This window comes from Ambystoma mexicanum, chromosome 5p (assembly GCF_040938575.1).
Source record: "Ambystoma mexicanum isolate Mex_15411 chromosome 5p, UKY_AmexF1_1, whole genome shotgun sequence".
NCBI lineage: Eukaryota > Metazoa > Chordata > Amphibia > Caudata > Ambystomatidae > Ambystoma > Ambystoma mexicanum.
The window spans coordinates 68392938-68419630 of NC_090930.1; the positions used below are offsets into that span (position 1 = coordinate 68392938).

Below are 26693 nucleotides of genomic sequence, written 5' to 3' on the forward strand. Positions count from 1 at the left end.
TGCGGTGGGAGCTTCTTCACATCGGGAGTTGTCCACCTTCTGTACTGGGGGTTGTCCGAGTCCAGTTCATTCATCCCTTTCCTTTCCGATTCGGTTTTCAGTTTGAGTCTGTGGTGTTGAAGAGCCAGGTTTTTAGTAATTTCCTAAAGTTTAGATGATTTTTGGTGTTTCTTATGTCTTTTGGGATGTTGTTGGGTGTTTTTGCGGCTAAGTGGTAGAAGGAGGTGCCTCCCAGTTTCTTCTTGAGGTATGGTTTAGGTTCCAGGCGGATTTCGTTGCTTGACCTGAGGGGTCTTGTTGGTTTGTAGATGATTTTCTTGTGTAGGAATTCTTCTCCCTGTCCACTGATTGCCCTGTGCATTATGCACATTGTTTTGAAGGTGATGCGATGTTTTACTGGGAAACCATGTAGTGTTTGTAGGGCTGGAGTGATGTAGTCTCTTCTTGATAGTTTGAGGAGTAGTGTGGCTGCTGCATTTTGGATCCGTTGTAGTTTCTTCAGGAGGTATTCTGGAATTCCGAGGTAGAGGCTGTTTGTATAGTCGACACTTGACATGATGAGGGCGACGATAGTGAGTGTTTTGTGCGTGAAGGAGATGAAAGGTAGGATTCCTCTTGCCGTGTGGACGAGGAAGAAACATTTCTTGACGGTGCGGTTCCCATTTCCGTTGGCCACAGGTTGGTGATTTCGTTCTCTTGGTCTTTGGATGTGAACATGATTTATGTCTTTCCTGGATTGATTTTCAGGTTGTTGGTAGCGATCCAGTTGAAGACTTCTTTTAGGCACTTGATTAGGGCTGAATGATCTGTCTGTGTGTCATTGATTTGTAGATGATTTGGGTATCATCTGCGTAGTTGTAGCATGTGATGTTGTTCTTTTTGAAGATTCGGATAACGAGAGTTTGATAGATGTTGAAGTACAGTGGTGATAGTGAGGATCCTTGTGGCACTCGGCTGTCGTAAATTTTTGGAGCGGATTTGAAGGGTTTAATTCATACGGTTTCTGTTCTGTCTGCTAGGAATGATTTAGTCCAGAGTAGTGCTGTGTCTGTTATGCCTATGTCTTCTAGTCTTTTTGGTTAGGTTGACATGACTAACTGTGTCGAAGGCTGCGGAGAGGTCGCGTAGAATGAGGGCTGAGGTTGTGTTTGAGTCTGCGTTAGTTTTTAGGTCGTCCCAGATGGATAGTAGTGCTGTTTCCGTTCCGGTTGCGGGACCGACTTGAGCTTGGTCCAGCAGGTGGTGTTTTTCTACGTATTCTTGGGTTTGTTTATATACGTAGGCTTCCAGGAGTTTTGCCGGGTAGGGAATGTTTGAAATTGGTCTGTAGTTGGAGAGGTCTTCTGTGTCACCACTTGTGTTTCTTGCAGGTTTCTCCCATTCATTTGGAGCCTAGGTGTCACTCACACCGCAGGGTGGCTGCCCTCCAAGGACAGTCAGCCGGCCAATCACCTTTAGGTGCATTCCTGTAACCAAGGGGCACCTCCCTCGCTTCCTGCCCTGCTAGACATGCTGGAGCCAGAGGCGGGCTTCACCAGTGCATCCCCCCAAAGACAAAACGAAAAAAGGAACCAAACCTGGTCTGGCGCGCAGAGAAAATTTCAAGGACTTTTCCCACAAGAAATGGCGAAAAATGAAGACCAGGTCATTTTGACAAAATGAACACCCCTAGGTGCTTTACTGCAGCTGCAATTGCAGCCTGCGGTAGAAACACACAATGGTAGGAAAAAGTAAACCACTGCCACCAGACATTAATTGTAGAAAGGGTAGCATAAAAATGTTACATGAGAAACTAGACAAAGGGGATACTAAGTTACCCCTCCAGCACCCTATTTTTATTTTATTTTTATTTGTATAGCGCACAAACAGACCATGGGTATTGTGGTGCTGTTACTTGAGGGGAGCTTAGTTACAGGGAAGGTACAAGTGGGTTAGGCATACATGTTGTACATTTATACATAATTGATCATAGGTTACACTTTGCAAGTTAACAGAAGATGCAGTAAGCGCTCACGTGAAGTGAGTGTGGTGTTAATCATGCAAATAGTGTGGTTTTCATGGCCTTGCGTAATGCCATGAGTGATTCTTCAGCTCGAAGAGTTGGTGGTAGTGCATTCCAATGTAAGGAAGCTAGGTATGGGAAGCTTGCTCCGCCTGCTCTAGCTCTTTTTACCATAGGCACCGTTGGCATGTTTGTGTATGGTGTTCTTGTTGGCCTCGTTGAGGTAGAGGGGTGGATCCTTTGTGATAGGTAGGCAGGTGCAGAGAGGTGGATGCACTTATGGGTAAGTGTTAGGGCTTTGAAAATAACCCATTCTTTTATTGGGAGCCAGTTGACTGATTTTCTGGCAGCAGTGATGTCTACACTTTTGGAGATGCCTTGGACTGCACGAAGAGCACTGTTCTGGATGACTTGCAATTTGGCGAGGTTTTTTGTGGATGTCCCTAAGAAGAGTACATTGCAATAGTCAAGCCTTCAGCCGAAGATAGCTCTGGCTATGTTGGTGCAATTCTCCTTGGAGATGAATGGCCTAGCTGCGTTTATGGGTTTGGCATGGTACACTGCTGAGGAGGCGATTGCATTAACTTGTCTAGTCATGGATAGATCATGGATACGTTTGAGTCCACATAGAGTTTTCACTGTGTCAGATACTGTGATCCTAATTGAGTCAATGGTGAAATGGCAAAACTGAGTGTCAAGATTTTTAAGTGGGTCAGTGGATCCTACTAGGAGGAGCTCTGTCTTGTCTGAGTTGAGGTATAGTCCGTTGGCTGCCATCCATGCATGGATGGTGTTGTAGATGAGTGTTGTGGAGTCTGTGTAATAGTTGCCTGTGAAAGTGAGGCGGATCTGAGTATCGTCCACGTAGTTGGTGTAGTAGATACCCAGGGCATCAAGGATGAGGAAGAGGGGGCATGTAAAGATGTTGGAGAGTGTTGGAGAGAGGCAGGAGCCTTGAGGCACCCCACATAGCATGATGGTGGGTGAGGCGGCGGCTAAGTCGGACAATACTTGCATGGTCCTACCTTGCAAGAAGGAGGTGATCCAGACAGTAGCATCAGTGGAGAATTTGGCTGTGGAGGTGAGGTGGTGGCAAAGGGCATTATGGTCAACGATCTCAAATGCCGTAGAGAGGTCAAGTAGCAGGAGTAGAGCTGGTTTACCTAGGTCTCTGGCCTCGTTCATCTGTTTTTTTAGGTATAATAGGGCGGTTTCTGACCCATGCCTAGGGCGGAAGCCAGATTGGTGCAGCCCTAGGAGATTGTTCTCTTCGATGAATTGTTGCACCTGCAGGTAAGATGCTTTCTCCAATATTTTGAGTAAGAAAGGGACAGTGGTGATGAGCCTGTAGTTGTTGGGGCGATGGTGTAAGTGGGGGCGGGCCCAAGCTTTCTTGAGGCAAGAGAGGACTTTCCCTGTGGCAAAGGAGGCGTTGACGACTATTGTAAGATAGTGTGTGCTGGGTCTAGAAAGTTACAAAATGGAAGTAAAGTCAATTTCACTTCACTGCTCTTGGAAACAGCAATTCCACCAAGAGAAGGTATTTAAACCTTTGGGAAATCTAAGAGACTTCCCTGTGCCACTGCACTGAAGGTGCTGTGTGTCACAATGTAAAGATGATGCCTATGGAGTTTGACAGACTCCAACGTCAAAAAGAGTCCAAATCACAGAAATACATGAGTGAGTGGGAAAAAGGGCTCACTGTCTCCAGGTTAGAAATCAAGTCCTGAAGCCCAGCAAAAAGAGCTGGGGGTCTCTAAGGTAGAAGAGAATTGGCACATTTCTGATAATTCTCCAACAGATTGTATCTCTCCAGCCCCGGAATTTCTCCACAGGCTCCCGGTGGCTGCAAGGATCAAGTTCAAGACCCTCTGCTTCATCCACAAGGCTTTCTGTGGCCGGGGACCACACTACATCCAACTCTCTCTCCCTAAGCATCTTCCTTCTCGAGCCCTCCGCTCACCCACCTCCAACTCTCTATGGGGTAGATTGCTGTCCTCGGCTGGGGCCTCACTTTGAAACAGACTCCCTGCCTCTCTCAAACTTGAGCAGGACCACCTAAAGTTTCCGGAAGCAACTCAAGACCTTCCTTTTCACTTCCGCTTTCTCTCTCTCTCTCTCCCCTGCTGATGCTCCTGTCTGCTGCGCTAACTGGTTTCCTGGCCACCCGCTGGACCTCACAGGCACCAGGCTTCTGCACGACCAGTAGCCCCTTCCACTGCCTATGGGCCTCCCACCCACTTGGGACTGTATCTGCAACCCTACAGTCTCCTGCCTTCATGCACTTACTGAGCCACACCCCTGCTTTTGCCACTGCACTCTCCCCCATGGCACGTCTCCTTGTCCCTCCCCCTCGCACCATCTAAATGACAAAAGGCCTAGTAAGATCTTTTGTTTTGTCCTCCCTCTGTCTCCCATTCCTTGTCTTGTCACGGCTAGAATCACTTGTGTACAGGCGCGTTATAAATTACTTATCACATTATATATAGTGAATGGTGCATCACAGTAGATGGACCTCACTATCTGCAAGATTCAAATACTGAATGTATAGGATCCCTTCCAACTCTGAGGACTGTCGCTGGAATCTGTAGACCGAAATGTTTATCAAGAGGCTGAAGTACATTTTTGTTTGGCTTGAGTTACGTGTGAACACTTGCCAACCTCTTACTGGTCCGGTGTTTAGCGTTCTGCGAAGGTGGTGCTACAACTAAGCCATATAACTTGAGCAGGGGGGTATTGCTGGTCTGCTAATGCCCCAGGGCCTAAGTTACAAGCCAGAGCGTTTGCCCCCTTCTAGTGTTCTCTGTTGTGAACGTTACATTAACGCTTTTGTACCCTCCAACTCCTGTAGAGCAGTAGAACAATCACTGGCATTGTCCCACTTTGATGCAGAGAATGCCATTCTCGTGGGTGCTTCTAAATGTGCTTTACAACCCCCGAAATCTGCACTGAATTCTGCTGCTAAACTGGTCTCGGGAAGAACCGAGACCAGTAAAATAGCTCAGTAGGATCTGTAGGTCGCCGGTTCGATTCACAGCAATGCCAACTCAGCCGTTCATACTTCTGAGAGCAATACAGGAGTACCAATTGTGGTTGGGTGATAATTGTATGGAAATATGTTTTATGTACAGTGCTCGATTCAAAGGTAAATGGTATTGGAGGAGTAAAAGTCAATCACGTCTAAGGAAACCTTGGAATAATCGATCTTGTTTTTTATTTTTAGCTTGGATTTAACATCCGAGGTGGGAAGGCCTCCCAGCTTGGGATCTTCATTTCCAAGGTAAGTGTGGTCTAATGGAGCTGCTGCTTGGCGCACTCCCCCCTCCACCACGCCCCTCTTAATACTTTTCTATTCCCCCACTGGGGCAATAGAACATTGACCAGCCTACTTCTTGCTATTTCCATATTGCCTGCACGCATGTCGGCGAAAGATCAGTGCACTTTTTCTTAGCCCTCAAATAAAGCTGAAACTAATGTGAACACCAGAGAAGAGAGTGGGAACCATTAGCCTTATTTCATCTCAACTTTTTCTGCTTTTGTATCTGTGTCCATATTTTGAGCTGCGGTTCTTTCAGAGATCACCTGACTTGATCTCCTAAAACCATCTCCTCTAATTCCTGAAGGGCATAAACCTCTCACAAACACACAGCAGAAATGGTGCATCCCATTGTGGGGTGTTCGTGCCGAGGTAGTTTGAAGGCTGCAAACTCTGCCTCTAACTTTCTTACCTAGCTAAAATCCCTGTGCCTCTGGTGTCCAATTGGAACACCACAACATGCACATACCTCTCTGTCTAGACAAAACAAATCTCCATCGAACGGAACATAAATCGCAGTGCTTATCAATTCTGCAACCCCATCATAATCCGCACAAAACCAGACCCAAAGGCAACCCCTCTTGCTGTTCACTAAAGCATGTTTGATGAATGGATAATCAGCTGGCCTTGGAAACGGCCTTGCTTCCCACAAGCTAGATGCCCTGTTTTCTGCAGAATGGTGGCTCACCATCAACTAATAGCCAGTCTTTGCTAATTGCTTATCTTAATGTGACTCAACACAACATACTGGTCTGCTTGGCCCTGTCCCCTTAACCTTTAAGTCATACCCTTGCTGCCTTGTTCATTTCCACCACTTTACCTTCCATCACATTGCCTAAAGATGGATGGCGGAGTACAACCACCCATTCCAAGATGCAGCAAAAACTTTAACAAACTATTTGTCAGTTTCACAAACTCCTAGTGTGTTGTTGTGCCCATCCCATAAGATCCTTATTGACTTGGTCTCCCTGGTAATGGATGTTAAGAAAATAAACATGTTCAGTTTGTAGATAATTCGTACTAAGTGTAATAACATCATGTATGCCAATACATTGTTATTTATTTTCTTAGTGTTGTACCCGAAAACGATATTGTTTGGTGTATGTTGACACTCTGTCTCTCCTGAAACGAACAGACTCTGTAGCATTTGTGTATTTGTAAGGATAACTTCCTGGAGAGGGGTTGCTACAGTGGGTTGTAAAATGTCCCTCTTGTCTTAGTGTTGTAAAAGATACATCAATGCAAACCACTAAGGCTTTCTTCTCATATCCCAGTCTTCGAGTTTTCGCAAAAGTGCTGAGCAAAAAGTTAAAACCGTTTGTACCCAATAGGAATGTAGACTTCTTGGGCATGCATGCATTGATGAGGACAGCAGCACCACAGCCTCTCACCACCCAGTCCAACAATCTTCGAAGCTTCAGCATATCCCAGAGGCAGTTTGAGTCTAAACTGTTCAAGTCTTCTGTTTTTCCACCCATTTCCCCTACACTAGCAGACCTCCAGCATATTTTCCTTTGTAGTTGGTGAGCACCTGCAAATGGATCTAAGACACGTGGCCTACGCCCCACCCACCTTCTTGGAACTGCCTCTTCCTTTTTGCTCTTAACTCTTAGATAAGGGCGTCTCTTGAACAGATGTCCAAAGTGAAAGGCAGACAAAGAAAAGAGCAATTTCTGTTTGGACTTGTTCCCGAACCCCTGCTCAGACAAGCACGCGCTGACATGCGTTTACTCCCTCCGTCCCACAGGCCATCCCGACCATCTCCAGGCAACGCCATTGACGTTGCTCCTCCTCTAAGGCATGAGCTTGGCAATACAGCAACCTCACCCACATCAGCCTCAAGCCCATCTGCACCCCCTCACTGTCCAAAACGCAGAAGTTGATGGTCCCCAATGTCCACTCCGATATCACTCATGCAGCAGACATTGCCACCCTCACCACTGCCCACGACCATGACGCCCTCTTCATCACTGAGACGTGGCTGAGCCCCTGCTCCTCCTCCCACATCCCAGATGTACTTGTCCCCGACGGCTACATCATCCAACACAGATACCCGCCAAACAAGACAGGCGGAGACCTCAGTCATCCACAAGACCTCGTGGCCCTGCAGTAGTCTTTACATCTATTTAATTTGTTTCTTCCAAGTCCTCTCCTGCCACTTCCCGCTGTCCCCGGCGGACAGAGTCCCCTTCCATCTCATCTACAGACTACCCAAACCCAAAACTGCATTCATCAGAGACTTCATCGACTTGGTCACCAACATGTCCCTGACACACGCCAACACCATTTTCCTAGGCGACTTCAACCTCCCATGCAGCAAGATGAAGGAAGCTTTCCTCTGCCTTCTTGACACTCTCATCCTCACACAGCACACGAAAGACCCAAAGCACAAGAAAGGTACCATCCTTGACTTAAAGATCACTGCACTGCCTTGCCTCCACTACAGCTCTCATCTCCCGATTGACTGGTCATTCCTTTCAACATGCTCTTGCTGCAGAAACCCATCAGATAAACCTTCAGGCCCTTCAAGAACTTACCAGTGGAACCCCTCACGGAAGTCCTTGCAAACCTCCACCTCACATGGACTGAACACCCCCAACCAAACTGCAACTCTCTACTGGAACAACTCAACACCCCCCTATAAGCCTCCATCGACCGACACGTGCTTCTGAAACAAAGCACCTGCAAATCGAAACAGTTTGCACCCTGGTACACACAAGAACTCAGTCTCCGCAAGAGAGTCATCAAGAAACAAGAGAGAACATGGCACCGCTCCAGGTACGCATCCGACCTGCCACTCCTCAAGGAACTTTGAGCAACCTGCCGATGACTAATCAACACAACCAAGGCCTCCTACTATCAGACCACCATAGCAGAAGACGATGACAAAAGCAGAGTCCTCTTCAAAGCGGTCAAGCACTGCGTCAGCCCGCTCCCCGACCCTGCATTACCACACTCCATCAAAGAATCCACTGCCATCAACACCTACATCGACAAAATAAAGATTTGCCAGAAAATTGTGGGGTGAAATACCCCATTGATGGGAGAAATGGAGTCCAGAGTCAGTTATGAGGACTCGCCAAAATGCAAGGCCTGCACAAAAATGAGGTCCGACATAAGGTCTTGTACATTCAAATCAAAAGGAAAGAAAAGTTGCCCAAATTGCAAAATATGGAGAGGTGCGCAATGCCTTTCATGAAGGAATCGAAAGACCAGTGGAAAGAACATTTCGACAAATCCATGGAAAGCTGCACTGATATCTCAAGAAAACCGCAGTGCACAGTATTTTAAATGAAACATCAAAGTGTGTTCAAGCAGCTGCAGTGAAACGGAGCATTTTTACATGTACATTAAATAAAATTATGTAATTTCGTTTTTTCCTGTAGACTAATATGCTCAGCAAAGTGCCCACCAAATTTGCAAGCTTGGGCATAGTGTTCTCATGTACATGTACGATTCAGAAACAATATGCGCATATAGTTGAAACTGTGTGCCATAGATGGATATCATTTAAAATTGCAATTGGGTACATGTTTAAAGGCCATTTGCTGCAGGATACAGGGACAGTGATTCCTTCTAACACAAAACCAGGCTCCAGGATGTCCCCTTTGCTGCTCTAAAGACAGTCCTGCAGAGGCATCTTCAATCGGAACCATTTCTTAAAAATACAAGCCTAAATGCAAGAAATAATATGCACTTAGATTGGAAATACGGTGAAAGCTAGAAGGCCCATAAAGTAAACCCATTAGTGGCTATTAGCCCTTGAAGGGGGAGGAAAAATATAAACACAGATCCATCTGCTGACGTCATGAACACCAGGAGGGTGGGGACCCAGCAGAGGAGGATTGAAGCTGCACATTTCTTTAAAAGTGGCGAAATGCATTTCATTGTGTAAAATACAGTATACATCGCACAACAGTAATTCTAGGATTTTATTAAAGATTAAAGATGAAATGTAACCCCTTCTAACCATGTGGGATGAACACAACTAAAGTTATTCATGAAAATGTGATGTGACCCTCCTTGATGTGGCACCAGAGATGCAAAAAGTTGATAAAGCATGCCAATTGGGGTTCATATGAAGCCCGTAAAGTGTCATGTTTGTCACTGCTATGGTTCTGCGGTAAATGACGAAACACCATATCTCAGCACGGGAATGATTCACTTTAAAATATAGATGTTGTAAATATATTCATACATTTGGAGATTAAGGGCACTTGCCATGTAGTGAGATTTCTATGTCTCAGAAGCATGCCGAGTCCACCTGTTGAAGTGAGATGATTAAGCTCTCTCATTCCCTAGCTATCCAAAAGCACTCCTCCATCCCCTTGTCCTATCAGCATACAGGTGGTAGTGGGGTAGTGACACTCTACCAATCCCTTTCGCTAGAATTATGACAAGTGAGTGATGTCATTTGCGCTATACCTAAGGCAGCTTGCCCCAGAGCTAGAGCCTCCAACTTATTCCAAGAGGTTACCTGCTGCCCAAATCTGGCACAAAACATCCCAGCAGAGAGAGGCCTCATTTTGCAGTGGTGCCAGGAGGCATAGAAGCTGATTGGGACCCTTGAAGGAGAGAGAGGAGACCCTTGACTGACCCCCGCCCTCCTTGACTGTTCAGGCAGTGGTGCCCTGACGCTTCCCGATGCCCAGTCCAGACCTCTCCTGTAAGTAGAGCTAACCCCAAAAGCCAGAGTGTGTAGGCCCCATATATTATGCAGCATTGTTGTAGTTGTTTCTCCATTGAGAAATCCCCTGTTTGCATGTATAGATCCAGAGCATATTTATCAAAATAAATCACTCGTGCCACCTGACTTGCTAGACGCCATCACCCCCTCTCCCTGAACTCATCCTCTGTGCCCCTCTGTGTGCTACCCCTGCTGTACATTGGTTCTGTTGTTACCTCTGAAAAGCGCTCTGTTGCTTCCTGAAGCTAGGTCTGTGCTCAATAAATAGCATAATGATGTTCGGACAGTTTATCGCAAATCCTACCAAGACTTTATAAAGCTGTACCTTATGCAATACAGAATCACCAACTCTTACTATAAGCCTGTACCACCTGAGATGTGGTAGCATAGAGCAGCCAGGCTTTTTTAGGAGGGACGGAGGGCTGTAAATTGTAGCATACATATGGTCCAAAGAAACACTGGTACACCATTATTTTTACAATACATATGTGTATTTGATATACATGTAGGAAAAGGTTACATCTTTGGAAAGTTAAGTGTTGGGGAGAGTTCTCAGAAGTGCTAATTCCCTCCACCTTAGAGACCCCCAGTAACTTTGCTGGATTTTGAGGACTTTATTTTTTGTTTTAACCCGGAGGGAGGGAGACCCTTTTATCCGACACTCTCTCATGTATTTGAATGTGATTTTTGAACTCCGTTTCTTTTGGTTGTGGAGTCTGACAAACTCCATAGGCATAATTGTTTACATTGTATCACACAGCACCTTCAGTGCAGTGACCCAGGGAAGTCTTTTCAGATTTCCAAAGGTTTAAACACCTTCTCTGGGATAAACTACTGTTTCCCACAGCAGTAAAGTGAAATTGACTTTACTTACACATTTGTAACTTTCTAGGCCCAGCACACACTATCTTACAATAGGGTGCTGGAGGGGTTACTTTGTATCCCCTTTGTCTAGCTTCTCATGTAACATTTTTATGTTTCCCTCTCCCTTTCCTCGAAGAATGGCTGGTGGAAATGGTTTACTTCTAACTACCGTGGTGTGCATTTACCGCGGTTTCGACACAGCTGCAGTAAAGCACCCAAGGGTGCAATTTTTGTCAAAATGGCCCTGGTCTTCTTTTTTCGCCACTTCTTTGTGGAAAGGTCTTTCTTGAGATTTACTCTGCATGCCAAACCAGGTTTGGTCCCTTTGTTCGCTTTGTCTTTGGCGGGATTCACAACCCACCTGGGGCAGGAAGTGGGGGCGGTGCCCGAAACTCGCTGTGCTTAGTCTCCTAGGAGACCCAAATGCACTCTGTTGATTGGCTGGCTGACTGTCCGGCAAGGAAAGCCACCCTGCTGGGTGACTGACAGCCATGCTGGAATGAATGGGAGAGATCTGAATAAAAGGCTAGACTTTTTTCTTGGAAGGCAGAGTCGACCACTGGACGAAGGCACCGAAAAAGAACTTGAAGAGGAGACTGCTGCAACTCTTGGGCCCTTGGTTTGCCCTGTGAAGCCCTGCTGCTGTGCTGAAACTCCAAATTTGTATCGACAGAGAAGCCCCTACAACAATGACTTTTCCCCTTGAGTTGGTGTGACCAGTAAGCCACCTGGACATTCTCTCAGAGCTGGTTGCATTTTCACAGAGTTGCTGCTGGAAACCGAAATGCCAAGGAGAGGAACAGTTTGTGTGCGTTGCTTTGACGTTGGCCAAGAGCTCCAGGAAGATCCTCCGGACTCCCAGGAAGCAGGACCGACCGAGCCTGAGCCCCCTCAAGAGTGCTGGAACCCTGAAGCAAGGAAAGTCCATCTCGACAGCCAGAAACCGCAGTGTTGCTATTTGAGGTAATCGCGAGGAGCTGAAACACCGAAGTGCCACTTGTTGGAAAGATTGCCGGTTGCGAGCGGTGACCGCCCCATTGCAGTGCAGGAGTCCCCAGAAGTCCTCCCTCTTGTCCCCACAACTGAGTCTCAGGAACAGTGAGATCTGCAGAGCTGCACAGGAACAGAAGTTCTCTGCTGCACTTTTTCTTCAATACAAAGGTACTGTAAAGTCTGAGAGTACTAACCTCTTGTTGCGTAACTACACTTGTTCTCTGTTGGTGAGACTTGTGGTTGCTCTGCCTAAACTGCTTGTGGCCCTACTTTGAATTCTTCTTTCTACAAAGACTTTTAAAACCTTGTGCACAATTTTGACTTACCTCTGATAAGTGCTTCAGTTTCACCTAGACTTTTGCTCAATTGACTTTGGCTTAGCCTGGCTCCCTGAATGACTCTTTTTCCCTCTGTGAATGTGTTTGGTCTTCCTTCCAGGAAAGGGTTAACTAACCTTGCATTGGGGGGTTTACAAAAGTACTTACCTGCTTTGATAACCTCTAAAGTGTGTGTTTTGACATATATTTGAGTGTTACTATTATATTACTCCCTTCTGAAGGCTTATTCTAACTGGCTGATAAATAAATGAATAATTGTTTATTCAAGAAACCTTGTGTGCAAGTGTTTGTTTGAATACTTGTCATAGTGAACCTCTGTGTAACTTCCCTACAGCTCACATTGACTCGTCTTCAGATGAGCCTGGCTGCTCAACACGCTACCAACCTGCGTAGTACAAGCTTATATCAAAGGTTAGGTTCCTATTGCCAGGAGGTCAAAGTTGTTGTAGTGCACCCAAAGGGTACGGCATACAAACTTTGCCTAACAGTAAGTACTATATCATAACTCATAAACCCAATTATAAAAACCAACACAATACGTATGGTGTGTAAACCAAAGTATAACCTTATTTAGAGCAGCAATATGCAGTTCAAGGTGAGTATAACCTAATGATACGCATTTAGAATGGAAACATGCTATTTATGTGGAGTAAAACCAAATTAGTTAGACTTTTAGAGAGGCAATGTAATTCAAGGGAGGCAAACCTTAATGATGGTAACCTACAGTGTAATTTAGTTTCAAGAATCACCTAGTTATACCAACACTTACAAGTATACACCCTGCAACATATGTAACATTTTCTTTTAGGAACGGATACAATTACACCAACATTACTTTTTCAGAAGACAGTTAAAAGGTAAGTAAAATAACTCCTATATTTTTCAGAGGGGCAATCGGCTAATCGTGGATATTTAAGAACTCTGTAAGACTGATTTTGAAATGCACTAAGCAATTCAAGGTAATCACAAACTGTTAGGGAGAATTCTAATTTCCGTGATAATTCCCTTCAACCTTAGAGACCCCCAGCACTTTTGCTGGACTTTTGGACTTGTAATTTTAACACTGGAGTGAGTGAGACCTTTTTTTCACTCTCTCATTTTTTACCTGATTTGGATTGTGTTTTAACTGTTCATGCAGTCTGACAACTCCATAGGAATCTGCTTTTTGTATCGTGACACACAGCACCTTCAATGCAGAGTCACAGAGAAATCCTTTAGATTTCTTATAAGGTTAAATACCTTTTCATGTGTGAACTACTGTTCCCAAGAATAGTAAAGTGATATTGACTTTACTTACCTTTTCTCTTTGTAGGTCCAACACACATCATCTTGTGGAGTGCTGTGGGGTTACCCTTATCCTAAAAGTGTAAGGTGTTTCTGCCCTTTTAATCTGTAGTAATGATCGAACCGCACCTGTAGGAGACCTGAGCATAGGAGTACAACACCTTACTGCACACACGTGCAAAACAACAAAAACCCAGGGGGACTTTGGATAGACCCTCTTGAGAGTCCCATGTGGATCAGCCCAGATGACCGACCGCTAACCTGGTGCCCCTGGTTTAATAAACAGACACAGCCTTAGTTGTTATAATAAGCCGGGACCGCTTTCGTTTATGTAATAGTACTATGTAAATTCAAGCCTCAGTACACTTAGGTAATATTACATACATTGCTCCTAACATAGGAGCTCTCTGCTAGTACTCCTACTGGGGACCATTCTAAACTTAATCTCCATAACCAGCACTACAAGCTCACCCCTCCTACCCGTACTCCACTCAACCATGAGAGACCAACTCTCAACACTAGTGGATGTCCCTTCCACACTACTATCACCCAGTAACCGGATCCCTGGATGCCCACTAACCACCAACTCATTCAACACCGATAGGCCTTGCAGCACTTCTACCAGAAACCTCAGACTCCGCTCCAGGCTACCCAAATTATTTGAACCACTCGCTAGGTTAACCTTCATTATAAAAACAGCAAACACCAGGAAATCATACCCACCCATCAAAAACCCCATCGCTACCCTAAATACTACACACCCTATGCATCCACAGCCCAAGAAACGCCAACAGAACAAACCATCTAATGTGCTTCCTAAGAAATAAACTAATGCTCAGATCCCATCTACATCACTAACAGTAAGTAAGGCCTTTCACCTCAAAGGAGCCTTAATAAATGCCCGCTCCTTAGTGGCACTCACCACAGAGATAGCAGACCTTCTACAGTTAGAAAAATATGACTTCCTAGCCATCACTGAATCTTGGCTCCATATTGCAGCTGGCCCTGTCCTCACGCTAGCAGTCCCAGAGGGCTACACAATACTCGGAGCAGACAGGACTGAGGCCCGTGGGGGAGGCTTAGCTATAACAGCCAAAATAAACCTAGCCATGAGACTATCCCCATCACCTGATGTCAAATCTTGGGAATCCCTGATTGCCAAATTACCAACTTCCGGATCCCAAACACTTACCATCGACCTACTATACAGACCTCCCGGTCCCATTGGATCGTTTGAGGAGGACCTCACCACCATCCTATCCGACAACCTAAAAAACACTTCACAAGCCCTCCTGCTAGGCGACTTCAACCTTGGGTTTAAAAATCCCAAAGACCTCCAATCAACACTAATCGCTGGTACTCTCCTCGAATTAGGTTTTAGTCAACGAGCAACTCTTCCCACCCACAATAAAGGAAGAATCCTTGACTGGGTGGCAGACTACAACTGTAATGCCTCCATCGCGCCACAATCTTGGACAGACCACCACTTCCTAGCATTCTCACTTGAAGTCACATCTCCGACCACCAAAAACAACCCTTTGGCCCTGTCTATACCCACCAGAAATAAGAAACATCACAGCCGACAAACTTGTACAGCTAATACTACTGACACTGAATTCCCTACCCGATTCTACCAACCCCACCACCCTAGTTGAGGAATACGATAAAATAATGTCCGAAGCCCTAGACTCCATTGCACCTGTAAAATCAAGAAAGAGCAAACCTAAAATGCATCTGAATAGTTGGTTCTCTCCACACGTCAAATTATTAAGACTGGAAAAAAGAAAAAGCGACACTCTCCATCAGAAGATAACAAGTCCAACTTGAGTAACATCTCCTCCCAATACAAGAACGAAATTCTCCTAGCCAAACAAGAGTCCTATAATAAGAGAATTCTGCAAGCCAACTCTAGCATTAGAGAGCTACTGATAATCCTAGAAACTCCTATCCCGGTGCCAGACAACTGTGTGAAAGACACAAACGGGTGCACTAGCATCCAAAATGCTCTATCTGATAAAGTAACATCCCTACAGGATAAGATAGCTAACGAAAAAGATAACCTTCACTACTCTACCCCACAACCTAATACACCTCAACCTAGCACGCCCCCTCCCTCACACAACCCCATACATCGTTTTAGCTTCTCCAAAGTGACCATCCTAGAGGTCGAAAAAGTTATCCTCCCCCCTCAAACCCTCTAACTGCCAAGGAGACCCATGTACAGCCCAAATTATTAAAGATGCTGCCAGAGACCTATCGCCCTTTATCTCCAAGCTAATTAACGCATCCTTTTCCACTGGCACTATCCCTAGTAACCTCAAGAAGTCCTGGGTACTCCCACTCCTTAAAAAGCAATGACTCGACCCCTCCATACCCACAAACTACAGACCCATCACCACAGTTCCCTTCCTGCTCAAAATCTTGGATAGGGAAGCATACCTCCAAATTCAGCAATACCTGGAACAAAACCATCTATTGGGTGTCTGTCAGTCAGGCTTCAGGCCCCAACACGTGACTGAAACTGCGCTGATTGACCTTGCGGCACAAATCGACTCTCTTAGGGACAATGGAAAGACCGCCCTGTTTCTACTACTCAACCTATCAGCTGCATTCAACCTGGTAGACCACAAAGTCCTCTATAACCACTTAGACTCTGCCGCGCACTTTTCGTGTGAAGCCATAGGTTGGATACAATCCTTCCTGAGTAATAAGACCATGCGTGTCTTTTCTCCCTCCCAATCCCATCACCTGCGGGGTGCCAGATGGCTCATGTATCTCTCCTACCATGTACAACATATTCACTAATCCCCTTTTCGATGATCTTAATGGTCTTGGTATCACCTACACTAACTATGCAGATGATAACCAGATGCTCATGCCGTTGACGAGAGATTTTGAACAGGATTTGGCTTTGATGAACAGGGTGTACCTCATCCAGGCATGGAGGGCCACCCACGTTCTATGCCTGAATGATGACGAGACTGACCTTCTCATCCTCGGCTCCACCCACAACCTCAACAAACTTGGCCACAAGTACACTAGCTTTAACATAGATGGTAACACCATCAAAGTGGCCAAAGAACTTAAAACATTAGGTTTCTACCTAGACTCCACCCTCACATTCACCAAAAGGGTAAATTCCATGGCCTCCGCCACCGCTTACACCTGTAAGATAATCAGAGCTACCAAGCACTTCCTCTCCACGCACAGCTGTACTACCTTGGCCAGAGCCCTAATTCTTTCAAAACTGGACTATCGTAACGCACTTTACTGGGGGGGCCAACAAGTATATCATCAATGAAATCCAGATTCTCCAAAATAACGCCCTTGGAGCAGCGCTAGACATAGCAAAAAAAAAGACCATATTTTAGAATTAGAGAGAATGAACAATTGGCTCGCCACCAATGACAAAATCCTACTAAAACGGCCTCACTTACACAAGTGTCCGAACAACGCCGCCCCACGCTATCTAATTGAAAGATTTAAAAAACATTAATCTATCCTCCCAAAACAGCCAATTCCAAACTCTTGACAGTAACTAGGTTTAAACTCGTCAAAACTGGAGGATCCAGCTTCCCAGTTCAAGCAGCTCAACTGTGGAACTCCCTACCCCCTGCTCTACGGTCAGACCAAACTTACCCTCACTTCAGACACATCATCATAAATTGGATTAAAGATAATGACCACTAAACTTCTGAGCTCTCCCACTAGCTCCAATCTACTATCCTACCCAGTACATTACTCCTTGGACACATAGCTTAGGTCTGCCGTAACACTGTTACTTGTGTCAACCCTATCTCTGTTTGTATTTATTATTGCAATTACTTCTTCCTCCTATTTCTTACCTTCTAACTGCTTTTACTTGATGATTTTATTTTTACTGTGCATACATCTCATAGAACTACTGTATACCCACTGTATATACTTGTACAGCATTGTAACCTAAGCTGAAAATATGATTGTCTCTTTTTGTGCCCTGATACCCCCGGGTCTGGTGTGCATTATAAATAATAAAACAAACAAAAAAAGTATTAATACACGATATGACAATCAAGAGAGGGAGAATCAAATGTTTACATGGTTTATGAAACATAGAAGTGTACACAAATGTCTAAAATGTGAGCAACAATGACAACTCATAGACCTATAATAATTAATCTCACACACGTTCACAACACACCATGTGTGAACTCAACACCATTTTTGTATTTGTCTCGCACATACAATAACCCAAACACATATCAACAGAATCATTTTTGGGTGGTTTGATTTGCCTATCTTAGAGAGTCCACATTTTTCAAAAAACCTGCATCCTCATTTGCATATTGTAATCGTCATTTATATAGCGCCCTTTCCCTTTTTGTATGGCCTCGATGCGCTTTGTGGTTGGAATGCCTTCTGGGACCGAAGTCCATGTATGGGAGAATCAAAGAGTTAAGTTTAAGATGCATGTGTGCATTCTGCCAGGTTACGACCCGGAAGGTTGGCTTCGCCCCAGTAAGCAGCCCAAGATCAGGCACGTGGGTGCTGTTGGTGGTTTAGGATAGAGTGTTAGTGCAGGAGATTCGGTGTGTGCCCAGCTAGACTGGATTGTTTCCGTAGGTTTTCAATGTGTACTAATGGCAGAGGTATTGAGGTACGTTGGGGGTTTCAGTGTGGACTGCTATGCAAGCTGCTAGGCCAGAATCTCATAGCCATAGCTTCATTCTCGAGTGCATGGATGGGGAGCCATACCTGCGACATGTGTCCAGACGTGGTGCGAGTTATACATACCTTAGTCCAGAACACCTGGCAAGTGGAGGTAACGCCCATACTAGATAACAGCAGCAACTAGAAACACCCAGACCTTAGACACCCAGCAAGTAGGAGAAACGTCCAAACCAGCGACGCAGCAGCAAGTAGAAACACCTAGATCTGAGACACCTGGATAGAGGGAAAATGCCTACATTGGAGACGACAGTGAAATAAATCACATCAAGGTTGGTACACAGCAGTGATAGGAAAACTATTTACTAGCTGGCTAACCTTGCTGGGCTATAATATGCAGGTATGAAGAGTGGTAGGGCTTTTTGGAATACTGTAATTGTTGTACTCCCCACGCAGACCACACTTAAATTATTAGTCGCTGCTTGTTGACGGCTGGCTTCCCAGGTGCACGTGGGCAGACAAGGACTGGGGCCGCTTCTTCAGGAGTCTACCTTTGCCTTGTGGCACTTGGCCTGGGCTGCCCAAGCAGGGCTTTCCTGGTGTGCTTGCTTAAATAGGGTTGTATGGCCCAATCACTGACCAGAGGGTCGGGCTGGGAGCCGGGATCAGGGGGAACTGCACAGAGCAGGAAGCAGCTGGGGAAGGGGTCGGGGGAGGAAAGGACTGTGCGCAAAGCACAGATGAAATGTAAAAGCACAAAATAAAAAAACGAAAACCGGATCGCTGGGTGCTGCAATCTACTCACCACGATTTGCCCAGCATATAAGCAGGCGTTGTTCTTATTTTCTATTATTTAATAAAGATATGATCATCGGTTCATGCAGTGGTCACTTGTTTCTTGCCAACTTAAGTTTCGTCCATACCCGTCTATCATTTATTACTCCACCTTCTTCAGGACAAAACAGGAATACTTCTCTGTAATGTTATGCACGGGGCAACCAATTTCACCTTGTTGCGTTTTGTGTGGGTGCACCAAGCTTATATTCCCTATGGGAGGTCCTGCTGACTCATCTGTTCCAGTAAATTATTTTGCCTGGTTTACCCGTGCTCTCCTTTATATCTTTATTTGGGAACTATCTTTTAGTGTAACTTGTGAGGAACCTTCTCAGGTGGCCAGGGAAAGGCCATCGCTTTTGGATTCCTGGGAGTGGAAATGCAAGGGAGGATCCCATGGGTGGAGGAGACTTGGGGAGAGTACGTCCTTGGGTGAGACATGGTAGCCCCCATTTCACTTCCACCATGAACTCTCCATCCCCCAAGCCTTTATAGGATTGTGTCACCCCCTTTGATTCCCCTAAAGTATTCCCCAAATTATACTAATATGGTACTGGGACAAAGAATACCTCTAGAACAGCACATCCTCACTTTGTGAAAGTGAACACTCGTCAACCCCAGTCAAGTACTGGGATGAGGAGAAGGACAACAGGAGCAAAGGAGGACTACTGCTTTAATGGTGAGTGACTGTCTAGTCATTTTCGGTATGAAAATATAGGCGTGAGCTTTAAAAACTGCAAGACTGAAAGAAATAGCTGTGGGAGAACACCCACAAACTGCTGGTTGCTGACACACTTCTTCAGTGTAAAAACAAAGAGGTGATGGCTGGAAGGTTTAGACTGAATATTGACCACTGGCATTGCTCGGGGCAACCCTCCAGACCATCGTTCTTCGCCTGCCAAGCCATTACAGAAGGGGAAAGACCATATGCAAATCAGGCTTGGCCCCACCCCAAAAGGGGAAGTCCAGCCCGAACTGCTAGGTCACATCCCTTCTGCACGAGACCACAAGCATCCCCAAACATGTTTCACCCTTGATGGGGATCATCAGTGAGGAGTAGCTTGGGTCTCTAGGCCCAGCAGGCACGGGACCCACGTCTGGGCATACCCGTCCCACTCGGGGTGACAAAGCAAAAACAAAGAGGTGATGGCTGGAAGGTTTAGACTGAATCTTGACCACTGGCATTGCTCGGGGCAACCCTCCAGACCATCGTTCTTCGCCTGCCAAGCCATTACAGAAGGGGAAAGACCATATGCAAATCAGGCTTGGCCCCACCCCAAAAGGGGAAGTCCAGCCCGAACTACTAGGTCACATCCCTTCTGCACGAGACCACAAGCATCCCCAAACATGTTTCACCCTTGATGGGGATCATCAGTGAGGAGTAGCTTGGGTCTCTAGGCCCAGCAGGCACGGGACCCACGTCTGGGCATACCCGTCCCACTCGGGGTGACAAAGCAAAAACAAAGAGGTGATGGCTGGAAGGTTTAGACTGAATCTTGACCACTGGCATTGCTCGGGGCAACCCTCCAGACCATCGTTCTTCGCCTGCCAAGCCATTACAGAAGGGGAAAGACCATATGCAAATCAGGCTTGGCCCCACCCCAATAGGGGAAGTCCAGCCCGAACTGCTAGGTCACATCCCTTCTGCACGAGACCACAAGCATCCCCAAACATGTTTCACCCTTGATGGGGATCATCAGTGAGGAGTAGCTTGGGTCTCTAGGCCCAGCAGGCACGGGACCCACGTCTGGGCATACCCGTCCCACTCGGGGTGACAAAGCAAAAACAAAGAGGTGATGGCTGGAAGGTTTAGACTGAATCTTGACCACTGGCATTGCTCGGGGCAACCCTCCAGACCATCGTTCTTCGCCTGCCAAGCCATTACAGAAGGGGAAAGACCATATGCAAATCAGGCTTGGCCCCACCCCAATAGGGGAAGTCCAGCCCGAACTGCTAGGTCACATCCCTTCTGCACGAGACCACAAGCATCCCCAAACATGTTTCACCCTTGATGGGGATCATCAGTGAGGAGTAGCTTGGGTCTCTAGGCCCAGCAGGCACGGGACCCACGTCTGGGCATACCCGTCCCACTCGGGGTGACAAAGCAAAAACAAAGAGGTGATGGCTGGAAGGTTTAGACTGAATCTTGACCACTGGCATTGCTCGGGGCAACCCTCCAGACCATCGTTCTTCGCCTGCCAAGCCATTACAGAAGGGGAAAGACCATATGCAAATCAGGCTTGGCCCCACCCCAAAAGGGGAAGTCCAGCCCGAACTACTAGGTCACATCCCTTCTGCACGAGACCACAAGCATCCCCAAACATGTTTCACCCTTGATGGGGATCATCAGTGAGGAGTAGCTTGGGTCTCTAGGCCCAGCAGGCACGGGACCCACGTCTGGGCATACCCGTCCCACTCGGGGTGACAAAGCAAAAACAAAGAGGTGATGGCTGGAAGGTTTAGACTGAATCTTGACCACTGGCATTGCTCGGGGCAACCCTCCAGACCATCGTTCTTCGCCTGCCAAGCCATTACAGAAGGGGAAAGACCATATGCAAATCAGGCTTGGCCCCACCCCAATAGGGGAAGTCCAGCCCGAACTGCTAGGTCACATCCCTTCTGCACGAGACCACAAGCATCCCCAAACATGTTTCACCCTTGATGGGGATCATCAGTGAGGAGTAGCTTGGGTCTCTAGGCCCAGCAGGCACGGGACCCACGTCTGGGCATACCAGTGTGACAGGAGAAGTGCTCGAGACCTGTGGAAAACTGCAGAGTGTATGCAGCGGGAAGCAAAGGTACAGGACATCGGAGGCTGGTGGAAAGCCATAAGAAGAAGGCCGGCAGGACTGAGTGAAACAGTTGTGTGGGTCCTGCTTCGCAGAGGAAGCACTGCTAGGTGTGCACAAGCCCCAGAAGACCACTGGGTGAAGACACAAGGGTCCACACGGAGTGAGGGAGTTGCTGTTAGACCCACCAGGGAGTACAACCAGAGAGGGAGAACCAGGCTTGTAGGCGGTTTTAGGAATAAAGCTATGAACCTTACTGAAGTGCCATGCAAGTTAAAGGAAATATAAGGCATTTTGAATACCCCCCACGAAATGAAAGCAAGTTGGGAACATTCTTGCATCTTGAGAGGAGTGATAGAAAGCTTGTGAATTTTACTGAAAGGAAGTTTGTGAACTGCATTGAAACGATGAACCGCATTAACTGAAAACAGGTGCTAGCAAAACCAAGAGAGCACAGAGATGTATGCATCCTATGAGAAATCTAGCATTGGCCAAAGCCAAGAAAGTGCAGATGTGTATGTTACAAGGAAACAAGCATTGCATTGACAAGAGCCAAGGGAACATAAGCAGGTGTAAGGAGCGCATGGTGGCCAGCCAAGCCACAATACAGTGTCAGGAGAGTGTGACACATGTGACTGAAGCAAGCCTCACTGCTGAGGAGAAGCAGTGGACTGGTGTTGATGGAAAAGCAGTCAAGGAGGGGTACCAGTTGCGTGACCTGTAATGGGTGGTCTGACAACTGCGCCCAGACTTGGAAAGGCCCTGAATGGAAAGGCCACTGAAAACACCCATAAAGAAGATTGTGTTGTGCAAAGACTGTTTTGTGGATTTTTTATTTTTATTTTAATCTAGTGTTTTGAAAGCTGGAAGATTTGAACTCTTGGGGAATGGAGCCCCTGTGCTCAACTATTTTGAACTTGGGGAAGGGGAGCTGATTACAAGCCAAAGAGCTAGAAGAAGCTCTGAACTTTACTTTGAACACTATTCCTTTTGATACTGACATCCCTACACATTGTGTGCAGTTAGTTCTGAGTGCAAGTATAGGTTTTTGGACACCGAACCATGTTTTACTTTGGACTTCGTGACACAGACTATCCTTAGTTTTCTTTAGGTAGGGAAATCCCACCTTAGCATAGGGCAATGTAGGCATTAATCCACCCTACTTTTTTGAGTTGATATAATTTTGTTGAAGAACTTGTACCTGTTGTCTCTGTCTGACTCATGATGCCTTCACAAACTACAGTCCCCTTTGCAGTAGGTAACAGTAGGTCAGACAGTAATGTATATCATAGGCAAGTCAGCAGACAGTAAAGCGGGGAGAATGTTAGGCGCTGTCACAGCTAACCATGAAAGCTGTTTGTCAAGATCCGAATAGGAAGGGAAACGTGAAGGAGGGAGAGAGTGCCGGAATGGAGAAATTCAGGAGCTGTCTCAGAACTCTATGATTGCCAGCACCCTGACAGGGAGGCAACCGGTAAGGAGGAAATAGAGGAGGAAGCTAAACGGATGTGGGTGTTTGCAGCTAAGCATGAAGGCCATCTTCCAGAGCCTAGCCAGGAGGAGGGATATGGGGAAATAGGAGAATAACGCAGTGTGAGAGAGGTGGTTTTGGATTAAAAAAAAGCAGAATTAAGATGAGGTACAGAAATGGAATGTAGGGCCTAAAATATAAGCTTTACATCTGATGAAAAGAAAATACAGAAGTCGAGGTACCAGAACAAGCATTTCTTGCAGAACATTTCTTCACTTCATTTCCCTCTATCACGTCCCTCTATCACACAGAATAAATATAAGGCCCTATTGAGACTCCCCATCGCTTCATGTTTCTTGTTACTACAGAATCGATACAAGATCATGATGTGATCTGCCTCATGTTCCAAGCTCCGGGTGTTCCTTGCAACATCTGCCTTATTTTCCTCTACTACTAAAGAATAAACATGTGGCTCTGGTGTCACTCGACATATCTGCCACATGTTACTCTGTTGCCAAAGAATGAATACAGGGCCCTGTTGTCTCCATGTCTGCCTTGTGTCCCTATAATACTAGAATAACGTCCCTGGCCCTTGTGTGACTCTCCTTATCTGCCTCAGGTCTCTTGCTACATAACTGGTATATATGCTTGTCTGTCTGGCAGGATACTTGTAATGAATGTTTCTTGTAACACTGAACTTGTTCCACTCATGTCAGCATGTGAGCGATGTATTTTTACAGTAAGGCATATACTTTATAAATGCATTCTGGCCACAGTCTACCCTTTTCCAGCCTACAACTGAAACCCTGAATGTGTTTTTTCATCATGCCACATTTCTTAATTATTTCTAGCTGACCAATCCCTCTAGCTTCATGTCATCTGAATTATGCATGTTGAGGGGGTAGGGTTCCTCCACAACTGCTTCCCTTTATGGAACTCTTAATCCACTGCATCTTATCCTAGAACCTGATTGTGTGAGGTTTCCGAAGAAAGTTAAAGACCATTCGTTCTTTGCTGCTTAAAGAACCTAGAACCTATTCCTCCCACCCCTTCGATTCTAGCTCATTTGAACTGTGATTGATAGTATAAGCACTGCACAAAAACCACAACATAAATAAAATGTTTACGAGATCACTGGTGGTAGGCCAACAAGTCTGCATTTTTCATAGCATGCCTCCAGCTTTTACCTTTACTTATTGCTGTACTGTTGTTCCCCCATCTCCCTCCTTTCCTCCCACAATCAGACTTCTGCTGTAAGGCTGTTCTGTGCCTTCCCCACCTTTACAATTCATCATTGCAGAATGAATGGTGGCCTCATGTGTGCAATCTTCTGCGCTGGCCTAAGTCGTGCCTTCCCTTCTTTCCTCACTGCAGCCCTTTATGCTGTTAGTGTCCATTGTGAATAGGAATCCCCCTGTGGTGTCAGTCTGCACCCATTTCCTCCAGTACATTTTTCAGTTGTTCAGGCCAGTGGTGACGGATGAATGGTTTTTAATATGAGGGGTATACACATTTCCATGAATATGCAGTGTGGGAAAATACTTGTATTCCCGCCTGTGTTCGGAAAATAACTTTAAGGCAAAATGAAACACTGGAACAGAATTTTGTCGTATTCCCAGAGATACAGGTCTTTATTATAGCTGCAACTATCTCCACATAGTCATACAGTCTGCCATGTGAACCACCTGCCCTCTCATTATCTTGGTGTCTTCCTTCCCCCATTCAAAAGGAGAGCATTTATACATTTTACAGCTAGTGTAGTCTTACAAAAGGTCTTTGACCCTGGCTACATCTGCACTGCGGCCAGGTCGTCCGCTTACTCTCTCGCAGCTGATGGCTGTTCCTGGGCATCATAACATGCTAAAACATGTTCTCGAAGCACAAGTGGGCAGCTGAATCCATACATGGGCATTCACTCAGGATTTCTAAAGCAAGACATGTTCGCAGTTTTCCGTTTCAGAGAACCTATGTCAAAAACAGCTTCCAAAGTCTACAATTTTTAATACACAGCTCACAATCGCTCCTTTTCTTGCATAGTTCTCTTTAACCCCTACTTAATCGGCCATGTGTATAGCTAACATTTCTCTAATCACGTTTTCTTGGATAGTAAAAGCATTTGAGGTAGATTTTGGAGTTACATGTGATCTGAGACATGAGGCTAACGTTTGGCACAAAACAGATACACAATTAATACACAAACATATGACAAGAAAGATAGCTAATACAAGCAAAAGTAACCAAATAGTTTCCACCCGAATGTTGACATTAAGGACCATAGAGATAAACTGATATCTAATCTACCCCCAGGGAAGTGTTTTTGGTCTGCAATACTCTGAAGATTGCTGTCATGATTGCTGCTCCTCATGTCCCCAGCCCTCCAAGATGTCAGGCTGGAGCCAGGCCATGATCACCTACATGACCCTCAAGTGCCTCTCCATCCCTCCAAAGACCCACTTGGAGTCAGACTTGGCGCTTGTGGCACCAGACCACTCACTCCCATAGGATAACATTGGGGATTGGACTTGTAGTACATTGATGGGGACAAGATGGATGCCCCCACATATTTCGGTTCCCAGAACTGCATGTGCAGTCTAGTCTTTTGGGTGTGGTTCAGCCCAGAGATACCTGGGATACCCAGAGACTATTTAAGCCATGCCCAGGCTGAGAAACATGCTTTGTGTTTTCTGCAGCGTGACCTGCAGCGTGACACTCACCGTGTTCGGATCGGTGTCCAGTAGGCCTGCATCTTTCTTCTGCGCTCGGCTCCTGCAAGAACACCGTTAGGAACAGCCTTACCATGCGGCGCTTCTGCCCATCATTCATCGCTCCTGTTCTGTGGGCATCTTCGGCGGTGTCATTCCCATCCCGGCACACCGCTTCCTAAGGAAAAGGGAAAAGAACAGAACAAAGGCATTAGTAAGCATTCAGCAAATCTTCGCTTATTTTTAAAGACTGTACGAGCTTCAAACGCTTACCTGAATCCCAGCCACTCTGGGGGATGGGGGAACTCTGTCTTCGGAACTTCTCATCCATCTGCAAGAGGGAAAAGACGCTCCAGGTTAGCGTGGAAACATCTAGAGGCGCCGCATGCCGCGCTTACCCACCGCATTTCTTCTTCATAACCGGCACCCACGCTGAAAACGTTGCAGCACCTAAAAGAGACAGAAAAAGAACTCGGTTCAATACAAATACGAAAGGGTCGCATCGCGCATCGCGCTCTCACCTTCAGCGCTACTCATCTCAGCAGCACGTCGCCATCCCCGGACGCCGTCCATCATCTAAGGAAGGAAAGGAAAGAAGTTAGAGAACTGTTCAAAAGACTCATTATACTTACCTGTCAGACTCTTGCCAGTGAAGTAACTAGGCAGCAACAAGCCTGTGTCAATCAAGGCGCCCCTGCGCTGAAAGCAGGGCGGAGAGCACACTTTCCAAGAAAGCAAGGCCCAGTCTCCCGTCGAGTAGACTCCA

The 26693-nt window shown here is 46.1% G+C and overlaps 1 protein-coding gene across 4 annotated transcripts in view; it reads left to right on the forward strand.

Moving 5' to 3' along the window:
- Positions 1 to 26693, forward strand: part of PDZD11 (PDZ domain containing 11) — a 175416-nt gene that overhangs the window by 51907 nt on the left and 96816 nt on the right. For all 4 annotated transcript variants that reach the window (XM_069612454.1, XM_069612456.1, XM_069612455.1 and 1 more), the window contains one exon: positions 5226 to 5282. In XM_069612454.1, coding sequence (XP_069468555.1) covers positions 5226 to 5282 — 57 coding nt within the window. The remainder of the gene's footprint in view (positions 1 to 5225; positions 5283 to 26693) is intronic.